The 12,958-nt window shown below is 40.7% G+C and overlaps 1 protein-coding gene across 1 annotated transcript in view; it reads left to right on the forward strand.

The window, feature by feature from the left end:
• Positions 1-10,873: 10,873 nt before the first annotated feature.
• The window catches only part of slc1a7a (solute carrier family 1 member 7a), a gene marked incomplete at both ends in the record, with an annotated part of 32,346 nt that continues 30,261 nt past the window's right edge, over positions 10,874-12,958 (forward strand). The window contains one exon of the mRNA XM_083684509.1: positions 10,874-11,014. Coding sequence (XP_083540635.1) covers positions 10,874-11,014 — 141 coding nt within the window. The remainder of the gene's footprint in view (positions 11,015-12,958) is intronic.

Consider the following 12,958-nt stretch of genomic DNA (forward strand, 5'->3'; position numbering starts at 1 on the left):
AAGTAGGGAAATTGAGAGAACTGGAGCAAAAACATAACAACACAGAGGATCAGTCAGTATTACAACAAATTAAGAAAACAAAGGGGGAGATAGATGAGATCCTCAGGGAGGAAATAGAAAAAAGGGCAAGATTTGTAAAACAGACTTATTATGAATCGGGTCCAAAAGCAACTAGACGCCTTCGTAAACAGCAGGCCACTAATACAATTTATAAAATAAGGGACCCTCAAACCAACCAATTAGCACAGGAGCCTGATGAGATACAAAGAATATTTGAAGATTACTACAAGAAACTTTATTCCAAACCACCATCAGCTGATGAAAAAACAATAAGAGATTTTCTTAATTCACCCGACCTGCTATCTATTGGTGAGGCACAGAATGACACCATTACGTCACAAATTACAGTTGAGGAGCTGGAAGCTGCAATCAGTAGACTTAAGGCCGGTAAATCATCAGGTAGCAATGGGTTTCCAGCTGAATGGTATAAAGCCTTCAGGAAGGAGCTAATGCCTCTGTCTTTGTCCTGTTTTAACTGGACCCTTAAAGAGGGCATGGCCCCTCCATCATGGAAGGAAGCAATTATTTCAATTTTACCTAAAAAAGGCAAAGACAAAGAACAATGTAAACATTTTAGACCTGTCTCAATTGTAAATGTGGACTATAAACTATTTACCTCTATTATTTGCAAAAGATTTGAGACTTTCGTACCAGATCTAATTGACGAAGATCAAACTGGATTCATCAGAGGGCACCAAACACAGGACAATATTAGAAGAACTCTCCATATTGTAGACCAAGCCCAAAAAAGGATAGTGTGGCTCTGTGTGGCTCTGGTCAGTTTAGATACAGAAAAAGCATTTGATAGTGTTAGTTGGGTATTTCTATATGAAGTACTAAAGAGATTAGGTTTTGACGAAAATGCAATTCGGTGTATTAAGACTATCTACCATGAGCCTACGGCTAGGATTAAGGTAAATGGGAACCTGTCTAATAGGATTCAGCTGGAGAGAGGTACAAGACAGGGCTGTTGTCTTTCGCCTACTCTCTATGGTCTATATGCTGAACCCTTGGCACAAGCAATAAGGCAGAGCAAAGACCTGCAGGGTGTTAATATAGAGGGGAAAGAACATATCATTGGACTTTTCGCAGATTATGTTATTATTTTTCTTGAACAACCAGATGTATGTTTCCCAAACCTAATGCACCTACTCGAAACATGGACACTATTCAGGATATAAATTGAATGTAACAAAAACACAAATTCTTTCATTTAATTATTCTCCATCCCAACAAATCAGAGAGGCATATAATCTGAAATGGAATTCTAAAACAATGAATTATCTAGGTGTTACTATAACCAAAACATTTTCCAACATGTTTGAAATCAATTATAACAAAATTGTTGAAAGCATCCAAAAGGATGTTGAAAGGTGGTCTACCCTTCCTTTAGACTTCAGTGCCCAGGTACAAATGGTTAAAATGAATATCCTACCTAGGCTACTATATTTATTCCAATCTCTCCCATTTAATGTTCCCCAAAACAAATTCATAGCGTGGGATAAGATGATCTCTAGATTCATTTGGAATGGCAAAAAGCCGAGAATAAAATTTACGACACTTCAACTGCCTAAAAGTAAGGGGGGAATGGCTTTACCCAATCTTAGGGAATATTTCTATGCAGCTCAACTCAGGCCTTTGGCCTGTTGGTGTAGACCTGATTATGAATCTCGATGGAAAGGGAGGTACAGGGTTACCAGATCCAGATATTGGTGGTTGACAAGGACTTTGAGACATGTTATGGATCCAATAGTATCATTTACGCTAGAAATATGGAATGTTGTAGTAAGAAAATACAAATTAAAGGGAGGGGTTCGCACACTGAGGTGGTTTGCATATGATTCAAAGTTTAAGCCAGGGTTGTATGATCAATATTTAAAGAATGGGCCCAAAAAGGCATAACGGCAATGTATACGGTTTTAGAAAATGGTGAATTTACGAGTTTCCAGTATTTAAAGACACGGTATGGTCTTGAAAACAAAGATTCTTTTAGATACTTGCAGTTAAGAGATTACTTTACAAAAGAGATAAGGTTGGAACAAGATGGATCACCAAACAATGTGATAGGGGTGATTGCGGATGCATACAAACAGAAGGGGCCTCGGGTCATCTCCGCTTTCTACCATGCATTGGGGGAAAGCAGGGGGGAGTCAACACTACATAAAAGCAAAATGGGAAGCAGAGTTAAAGATTCAAATAACAGAGGAAGAATCGTTTCAAATGTGTAAGACACAATGTACGTCCACAAACTCGCTGATATGGAGGGAATTCTGCTGGAAGAATTTAGTTCGTTTTTTTGTAACACCTCAAATAAAAAGCAGGCAACTTGCTGCACAACAGCACTGTTGGAGGCTGTGTGGGAGTATGGAGGCTGACCACTCTCATATTTTCTGGAATTGTAAAAAGATAAGGCTGTATTGGGAGAATGTAAATGCAGTTGTAAAAATTATTTTGGGATATGAAATCCCAAAGACCTGCTCTGTGATGTATCTTGGGAATATCAATGATGTGGTGATGGTAGAAGATTTTTATTTGACGAAAGTGTTACATGCGGCAAGTAAGAAAGCAGTCACCAGAAATTGGCTCAATGTAAATACTCCAAATCAGGAACAGTGGCTGGAAATTGTCCAAGATATTTTTGTTATGGAAAAGTTGACATACCTTTTGAGAGTCAAAGAGAATATGTTTGAAAAGTACTGGGATAAATGGAACACTTATATGAGACGTGACACTGACTAAATGAATGCCTAATCAGAAATAACTGTGTGACATCTGATACAACTGCTATCAACATTTGGATAAAAGGAAGACATTTTCGCTCTACTCCAATGCAAGCGATGTACCACCTTAAACTGAATCAGACTCAGTCTTGCACAGGAGGTACTATTGTTCACTCTTTTCAAAGCTTCAGTCCAAATATCTTCTGAGATTACAGTTCCAAGTTCTTTCTCCCATTTAATTTTTATCCTGTCCAGCTTGGCATTGTCCATTGACATGATCATTGTGTAAGAGTGTGCAGTAAAACCCCTCAGCCAAAAAGGAACTTTCAAAATTGAATCTGCAAGTGACTTACTAGGAAGGTTAGGAAACTGTGGGCTATGGCTCTTAAGAAATTGACGGGTTTGAAAGTAACAAAATAGGTCCTTTTGTTGGAGGTCATATTTGGAACGTAAATCATTGAAACTAGAAAAGGTTCCATCTACATATAGATCACTGAACCTCATGATCCCTTTTCTATGCCATGTTACAAAGGTGTGATCCAATTTGGCTGGTAAGAAGTTGTGATTGTTACACAGCGGAGTATAGGTCAAAAGAGTTTCCCTCAGGTTATTCTGCCTCCTAAATTGAGACCATATTTTGAGAGTATTACCACAGGGTTGGATGTAAACTGTAAAATCTTCATAGGAAGATTAGATGAAACCAGGGCTTGGAGGGATGATGATATGCATGACATGCCCTCCAGTTCACACCAGTCTATACCTGGAGACTGAATCCAGTACGCTATTTTGTGGACATTTGCTGCCCAGTAGTAGCCCCTGTCATGTTAATGTGGCGGATTTGACACACATGTTTTGGTCTTGCCATTTGCTAACAGGGTACTGGTCTGTCATATTTGAAGTACTGTCTAAAGTCCTTGGATTTACATTACAACCTTGTGCAATGATAGCATTATTTGGTGTACCAAATGAGGAAACAAGCATGACCAAGAAGCAACTCAACATCATAGCATTTGTTTCTTTGCTGGCACGTAGGCAAATTTTACTTCATTGGAAATCAAATATGCCACCCACTGCAGCACAATGGCTGAAAGATGTAATGCTATTTTTACATTTGGAGAAGATAAAATTTGCAATAAGATGCTCAGACAAATTTCAGTCAGTTTGGGAACCTCTTTTGTCATACTTCAGTAATCTTCAAGAACTTCCCAACACATTGATGGACTAAATTAGAAGATTTCAGGAGTCTATAGAGTCTTGCAGCTTGGGCCCACACTAAGGCACACTTGGCCGGTCATACAGAGCTCTGAAGTCATGTTGTCCCTCATTGAAATCCTATCCATTTATTTGTGTTTTAATTTTATTTAGCTGTATCTATCTGTAGACACCTGTAACTAAGACTTTTCTTTTTATTTATTATTTTATTATTGTTATTATTATTTTGGTCCAGTCGTGGTGGGGGGATGGATGGGTGGGGGGTGTTTTGTGTGTTTAAAAAAAAAAAAAAAAGAAAGAAGAAAAATCTTATGTAACCTTGCTGATAAGTCATTGTCACTGCTCTTGGTTTTTCAATAAAAAGATTTATTAAAAAAAAGAAATAACTGTGTGAATATTGAAATATTTCCGGACAACTATTTGCTGTTAATATTATTTATCTATTATATTTTATTATTTGTGTCATAAGTCTTACTATACTTTTCATTTTATTTTTTGGGATGTGGATGAGCTGTTCTGTCTATATCTTTGTGGAAAACCAATAAAAAATTAAGTTACAAAAAAAAAGAACAAAATTCAGCTAACTTCCTCAGACTGGAGAACAGGCTTCACCACTCACTCAATACTTCTCCTCCTCCTGGGCAACAGGGCTCAGTTGCTGAAATGTCAAGGCAATTAAGGGTTCAGCTATACTTTATAGACCACACTTAGCAATGCCCTTATATGTCATAGTTTTCTCATGTTTACTCATTATCATCCACTTTCTACAAGAAATTGCCTCCGTTTTCGCAGCAGCAAGGTCTAATTTTAGAGGCAGTTGCCAAAGCCAAAGCAAAAGCACTCAGCCAGCGCTTCCTGTTTCTCTCTTGTTGACCATCAAGCTCTAGTACTCGGAGAGATGTACACTGCAGAAAATTACATGTTGCTTGAGGCATTATAAGGCATTATAAGGCATTATAAGCGTCATATGTACAGTCCAATAAATGGGGAATGCTGTTGGGGATTGCATATAAAAGTTAAAGAATTATAACCAAAGTGATTTACAATCAACAGAGGCAAATTAAAGGCCTACTGATAATATATCTCTATATAGAATGTATGAATCTATGTATGTCTGTATGTAGGCCTATTTGATTCATACGGATGTCTTCCTCCTCTTAAATACTTCCTGTACATCTTGCATTCTTGCGTCAGATGTTGGTCTGTTATTCAAGTTAGACATTATCTGTACCTGTTTACCAGAGACTCTCCAGACTGGCACTTTTAAAGCTTTGTCAACTTGACAGACGTCAAGCTACCTCAAACCCATTCCCACAGGCCTTTCCTCTTGAGACAGCAACCCATAGAACAAGAATGAGCACTTGAATTGACAACCTAAAAACCAGCTGCCTCTAAGAAGAATCTATCAAGCAATTATGGACCAACTACTGAAGCGATGAGTCATTATTGAAATGGCAGGGAGGAGACAACTCCAGACAAGACTGAGACACTGCTGTAAAGTTAGTCTTGAAGTATTAGAAACTCCAAACTTGAATGTTTTTATCTTAGTTTGGACCTATTGAAAAGGGTTGACTGTACTCTGAAGTTGGCAAAGGGAATGCAGTGCAATTGTCTGTCTGAATTGAGAAGTAGTGTTCTGCACAAGGACACAGCGACACAGCAGAGAAATCTGTCACAAAAATACATTAATTAAGTGGTGTGAATCATGAATAAGTATATTTCATTTAGACTCATTGTCATGCCAAAAAGCTAATTGCTAATTTTCACATCAGACTCAAGCTTTATAAATCACAACTTTTAAATAGATTTTTACATAATACTGTTCGTACAAAATCTGTGCATGTGTGCATTTTATAAATGAGGCACCTGTCACTTTGAAGGATGTTGAAATAAATGGAACCAGTCAGGAGCATGCATAATAGCTTTCCTGTTAATGGAAATAACATTCTACAACATGCTCAAGACACACTGTGTATTGGTTTGTAAAAAAAAAAAAAACTATTTCTCTGCCAGCGATGGCATACTCATTATAATATGGAATATGTTAGGAACATAGTACATGACCAGTAGATGTCTAACATGTCAGATATTGTAAATGAATGAGGAACACACTAGCCCTCACTGGTTGTTTTAATCCCAGATTATCTCTGTGAGTCCAATCCTGAAACAGGGAAAAAATGGTGGAGAAAGTACATGTACATAAACACTCGCTCAGACACACACTCAGACACACACTCACACACACACACACACACACACACACACACACACACACACACACACACACGCATGCATGCGCACACACACACACACACACACACACACATACACACAACAACCCCTTCCCCCTTCTCTATTTCCTTCATTTATGAAACTGTGCCATGAAAACAAGATTACAGGAATGACCTGAACCCTACCACTAACTTGGCCTCCTCTCCCCAGTAAGTCACTGGTAAACAACCCTCCCAGCAACTGACTATAAAGACACAACTCCCCCCCTTCTCCCATGTATTATTCATTAATAATGTTGAATAAAGTATGTCATGTCGCTAGCTTTAACAACTTTAGTTGTGCCCTGCGTAAGTGATGGAACAGTGAAGCATTTTTTTCTTTTGGATCTACACCCGAACAGCTTATGGATATTAAATCAAATTACTATGAAGTTAAAGTAGAGATTCTCAGCTTTTATTTGAATCATTTGTGCCCATTACTTACGCAGGGCACTGTATATCAGTGCCTAATTGCACATGCACACAGTACAACTGTTAATCAACATTCATATTGTTCTTGCCTTGGTGCTTACTGACTGTCGCCCTCTCAGGAATACAATGAATATTTATTAGACTACCCTTCTGCGTCGATGGACAATCATTTGTATGCCATTCTAACATAAAAAAAAAAAAAACTCAGCAGTGTTCACATAAGCAATATCTTAATTTCTGCCTACGCCACAACCATACTTTTTAAGTAAGGGGCTTTACACACTGCAGGGCCAACCCAAACCATACTGTGCTGGCTCAGATATTTTTCTTTCACATTGTCCTTTCTACAGGCGAGTATACAATATATACTATAGGATATGTGTGCCTGCACACGATAGTAGTTACCGGCTAAATATTTCTGCCTAGACGTTTTGCTAGGACACTGTTGCCTTTCTAGCACTGTTTCAGCAACTATGGTGGATGCATAACCAGGCCAGCCTGGTACAGCTCAGCTTGGCTCAGCTTGTTTCACCCCTGTAGTGTGAATTAGGGTGGTGTGTATTTATTGATCACTGCTGTTTGTTTGTTCTTTTATGCAGGGAGGTTTGTGTATGCCAACTACTTTTAGTCGTATGACTGTGCCTTCAATACTACTGCCTCTTCATGTTGTTAAAATAAATCATATAAAAAAATAAAAAAAATATGCGTATGTCTGCATGCGTATGTGCATGTGTGTGTGTGTACAGTATGTGTGTGTGTGTGTGTGTGTGTGTGCATGCGTGTGTGTGTGTGTGTACAGTATGTGTGTGTGTGTGAGTGTGATAGCGGAGAGAAATTATTAAGCAGCGCTTTGTTTACAGTGTCAACAGGAGTCTTATGAGTCATTTTTCCTGCTTTTTGCAGAGGAGCATGGCAAAAGTCAGTCCGCCAAACAATACAATTACAGAAATATCGTCATTTAAATTCAAGACAGGCAGGCAGTCGTGAGAAACTTGAAGGCTCCAAGGACTACATAAGCCTCCATTCATGTTGGTTTGTTCTCTTTTGTTCAGTAAACATGTGTGTGTGTGAGAGAGAGAGAGAGAGAGAGAGAGAGAGAGAGAGAGAGAAAGGTGCAGATAAATGGAGAGAGAGAGAAGGAGAGAGAGAAAGAGAGAGAGAGAGGGAAGAGAGAGTGAGAGGAATAGACTGAGAGAGAGAGAGAGAGAAAGGTGCGGATAAATGGAGAGAGAGAGAGGGAGAGAGAGAGGGGAGAGAGCGAGAGGAATAGAGCGAGTGAGAGAGAAAGAGAAAGAGAGGGAGAGAGGTGCAGATAAATGAAGAGAGAGAGAGGGAGAGAGAGAGAGAAGCGCAGTGAATTTTGGCTCCCCGGCAGGAGGGAAATGAGCTCAGGTTTCTCAGCAGATTTGATTGATTAAAATTAATCAGTGTAATTATGCAGGGATGGATGCAACGGGATCAATCGGCTGTCTGGCTGGCATGCCGCAAAACCTAGTGGCCACTCACGGTGCCATAAAAGCTCAGATCGGAGAATATAAGCATTTCTCCTACTATATGGTAGCGAGCTATGCCTGTCATGGTTCTGTCTGGCCACCAGAGGGCGGCTGACATGGCCCCCCCCCCAGAGACTATGGACTCCCAGATGTTGCTGATGTTGCATAGAGAACATGTGAGCTACATGTGCAGGCTATAGTGCATTACATTAGATTCTCTGTGCAGTCTAGGCCACTCAGGGGAGGCTCGTGGAGGCAAAAATCGGAGGACGGGCTCATTGTAATGCATAGAATGACATGAGGAATGGTATCAGCCCATCCTCCGATTTCTTCCTTCGCCAGCCTCCACTGTTATAATGTAACTATTACCATTCTCTCATCATTGACATTGGATGCACACCTATAGACCAATTGTTGTTTTATCAAATAAATATAAAATCATTAGGCTACAGGACTTGATTCATAACTAGGCTTCTGTAGCAAAAGTAGGCTATAACTTTACTTAAAAAAACTTGTATTTGGGCAATGAACTTTTAGACATCACAGCTTCAAAAGAGAAAGAGAATACATGTTATATCTTATTCATAACAAGACTTGATAGAATGAGGGACGCTGTCATGAGCGAACATCATGAGTTAAGATCAACAATCTTGTCAATCGTGGTAAGTGAGGAAAGGTATTAGAAGTTAGAAGGCCTATTTCGCCTATTATATCTCCAAATCAGTGATATTTGTCCATGTTTTCTGTGGGATGCTAATTTACTTCAGATGATATCAAGTGGATTACATTGTACACATCATAGCTGAAGATAAGGCTTTCTATAAGTATAATGCAGCTTTTACCATTCTCTTGCGACTGATATGCTTTGGATCAAATAGTGTTAATTAATTCTTCATATCATTACAATTTGAGTCAACTTCGAATGGAGTACCTGGGTTTCTCACATGACCTAACCCCTATACTTTTATGATTAGGCTACATGAAGAATAAAATGAGATGTAGTAGGCTATATGGATTGAAATTAAAGTTGATGATGAAATAACATCAAATGTCATAGGCATATTGAAACTAATCGCTTGGTATATTTTCAACAGCTAAGCAGATTAGGAGCTTTTCATACATGATCATAACAAAGGATTTGCACAGAATCTGAATATATACTACGGGTATATGATTAAATGTCAGAACAAAACTAAATACAATCAAAATGAGGATGTAGGCTACCCATTAAGGTTACTGCAGTTTATCTTCAGTGTCTTATGTGCTTTAGCAGAGAATATGTGCTTTAGCAGAGAAACTTGCACAGACCTGCCCAGGGGTTGGCTTTGGCTCACATATTCTTCTCACATTGTTCAAGAGAAGAGCGAATACTGAGCACGTTCTGTGGGCGGACAGAGTACCATGGCGACGAGGAAGTAGTCATGGGCGGATTAGCGCCATCATATCATCATACATTTGGATTTCATATCTGAGATCTTCTTAGAGTGGGTGTTTTTTCTGATTACACCTTTTTTTCATGAGGGTTCACAGGTGAAATTGAAACACTGCAGCAGCAGAATTGTTGTGTTTGTGCGTGTTTGTGTGTGTGTGTGTGTGTGTGTGTGTGTGTGTGTGTGTGTGCAACACTGCACCAGCAGAATTGTTGTGTTTGTGCGTGTTTGTGTGTGTGTGTGCGTGTTTGTGTGTGTGTTTGTGTGTGTGCAACACTGCAGCAGCAGAATTGTTGTGTTTGTGCGTGTTTTTGTGTGTGTGTGTTTGTGTGTGTGTGTGTGTATGTGTGTGTGTGTGTGTGTGTGTGTATGTGTGTGTGTGTGTGTGTGTGTGTGTGTGTGCGTGTGTGCAACACTGCAGCAGCAGAACTGTTGTGTTTGTGCGTGTTTCTGTGTCTGTGTGTGTGTGTGCGTGTGCGTGCTTGTGTGCGTATGTGTGGCTTGCGTGCGTGTGTGCGCATTTGTGTGTGTCACACTGCAGCTGCAGATCTATGGCCAACATGTCCTGAGTGTATTCTCCCTTCCGTGTTCTGGGCTGTTGTTTGCCCTCTCTCTAGCTGCTCTCTATCTGGTTGCCCGGAACAATCTCCTGTCCAATTGTTCAGAGATCTCTAATCCCGCCTTAGATCCCAGTAATGCAGTGCGGCCTAATAGGATCGGCAGTATTAACCCTGATGACAATACCGCCAGCTGTCCAAGAGCCCCCTATTGGCCAGCCCGCAGAACTGGGTGAAGAGGAAACCAAAGAGAGAGAGAGAGAGAGAGAGCGAGAGAGAGAGAGAGAGAGAGAGAGAGAGAGAGAGAGAGAGCGTGTGCCTGGAAAGTGTGATGCTCTTAGTCCCGTATGGAATGACAGAGAGAGCAGCTCAGCAATTCAGAAAAACCCTTAAAGTGCTTTATCCAAGGAAGGGACTACATCTGCCTTGTCTTGCTTTCTGCCATCCTACTTCTATTCCACTCCCCTCTTTCTCTCTGTTCATCGTTCCCCCTTTCTTAGTGTCTATCGGCTCATCTATCTTCCCATCTCTCACTCTGTCTTTTTCCATCTTTCCCTGCCTGCCTGCCTCTCCCTGTCCTTTCATCCTTCCATCCCATCCATCCGTCCATCCGGCCATCCATCCATCCATCCGTCAGTTTCTCCTGGCTCTATATGGGTGAGTGAGTAAGGGTGACTTTTCGGGGGCGTCAGGACCAGGATGGCGGTGGCGTTTGAGGAGGTGTGGGGGCGGGTGAAGAATGTGTGTAAGCAGAACGGACTCCTGATCCTGTCCGTGTTGGCTGTGGTCATCGGCTGTCTGCTGGGCTTCTTCCTGCGAGGCAAGCAGCTCTCTGAACAGGTCAGATCAGTTCCATCCCGTCTGTCCCCTGGTCTCCCACCTCCACCCTCCACAGTTACACGCTTGTTCCTGAGTCACCCTGCTCTAAGACCCTGCGCTGTACTGGTGTTGTGCCCAAAATGTACCCTTCCCTCACCCTCCCACCCCCAACCCACACCTCCCATGTCCCCCCTAGTCCCAAAAGGAACCCCTCAGAAGTGTCCCTGCTTCTGTAGTGTCTCCCAGTCTGCACCCACCCTGCCCTGGAGACCACCCTGCCCTGTAGACCACCCTGCTCTGTAGACCCGATGCTGGGGGGATGGGCTCTATTCTATTTCTATTCAGGCAAATCAGGAACTGATTTGGATTTACAATTTAAAAGTGTAAAAAGCGTTTGATGTAAAAAGATGTTTGATGTAATTTGATGTAAAAAAAAAAAAATGTTCTCATTTTAATTTTTATTGAGAAGTCATTGGAAATAAATTCCCTATTTGCAATCCATCATTGAATTATAAATGTACTTCCTGATTGATTGAATTGAAATTCAACTGACCCTGCAACCCTACAATATTAGTGGTCAATCATAGATGCATAGATACATGACTAAATTGGACATGTTGTCCCCCACGAATGATGTAGCGCCCCTCTTTGTGTGAATTGGTGACAATTATTCAAATGTTGGCCTTTGACTGAAAGGTTAAAGGAACGTGTAGTGCTTATTTGATTCATTATCAGTCTTGCTTCTTACAGCTTTGCGTTTATATAAAGGCAGTCCATGGATTTGAGGTCGGCTGAAAAGTTACAGGAGCTTGTAGTGCTTATTTTATTAATTTCCAAGGATTTGACAGTATTGTTTAAAAACAGCCGATTGGTCAAAAGGTGCTCTCCTCTTTGCACCTTCTTAGGACTTTTTGAATGATAACGAGCTGAATTGGCGTCACGTCAAAACTCCTAACAATCTCTACGACAACAAGCATCATTCACTGATGATCAATGATAGAAATTGGGCCAATCAGTGTAATTTTGTAAATGCCACATCTGTATTGCAAGAAAATTCACCCGAGTTACGTAAAAATTGCGTGTGACACATAAAGCGTGTGACATACGAACGGACACAATTTTGTGACATACGAACGGACAGAGACCGATCCATCGTCCCCGATGTCCCGATGTCATACTTGGGGACAATTACTCCATCAATCCCTACGCCGATTTTACACACGGTGTTTTTTTTTACACCATGGTGTTCCAGTAAATCAGTCCTGTGTGGAAATGGACTTTGATTGCTAACCACTGGCCTATCCTGTTCCATGTACTGCATGTCAACATGACAGTGATGGTTTATCAATTCAAGGATGTACAATATGTGTGTGCAACACTATTAATAAGAAAGAATGCAAGAGAAAACATATGTATTCATCATTTATTCATGTTATAGTATACACAAGAGGGCCAAATTCAATATTGATTATAGAAAATCAGGGTTTTGTCTAAAATGTTTACAGTGATTACAGTCTGAGACGGTGCTACAGTGCAAACACAGCCCTGTGTAACCCTCTTTGGGACTGATGATGATGATGATGTTGTATTGGGCAAAGAGTTGGAGCCCTTGATTTCGAGGTACATCGGTTCACACTTGACGTTGAAGAAAAATTGTTCTTGCTTTCTTTTGAACATCCCCCTCAAAATGGAATGGAAAAACCAGACAAACTTTAGACACACTTCACGTTTGAAGCTGCAAGAGTGTGTCTGCAAAATGGTCGAAAAATCAACCAATGTATGGGGGGGGGGGGGGGGTAGAGAGGGTGAAGCGGTCTTTCGGAGGGACTGTTAAGATGTAGCTTGAAGAGATGGGTTTTCAATCTACGGCGGAAGATCGGAAGTGACTGCACTCTGAAGTGACTCTGGAAGTGACTCATGTTGAAAAGCTTTCCTTTTGCTTATGTTGTTGCTGCTGTATTCTGT

This window comes from Argentina silus, assembly GCF_951799395.1.
Source record: "Argentina silus genome assembly, chromosome: 1".
In the NCBI taxonomy this organism is placed as follows: Eukaryota; Metazoa; Chordata; class Actinopteri; order Argentiniformes; family Argentinidae; genus Argentina; species Argentina silus.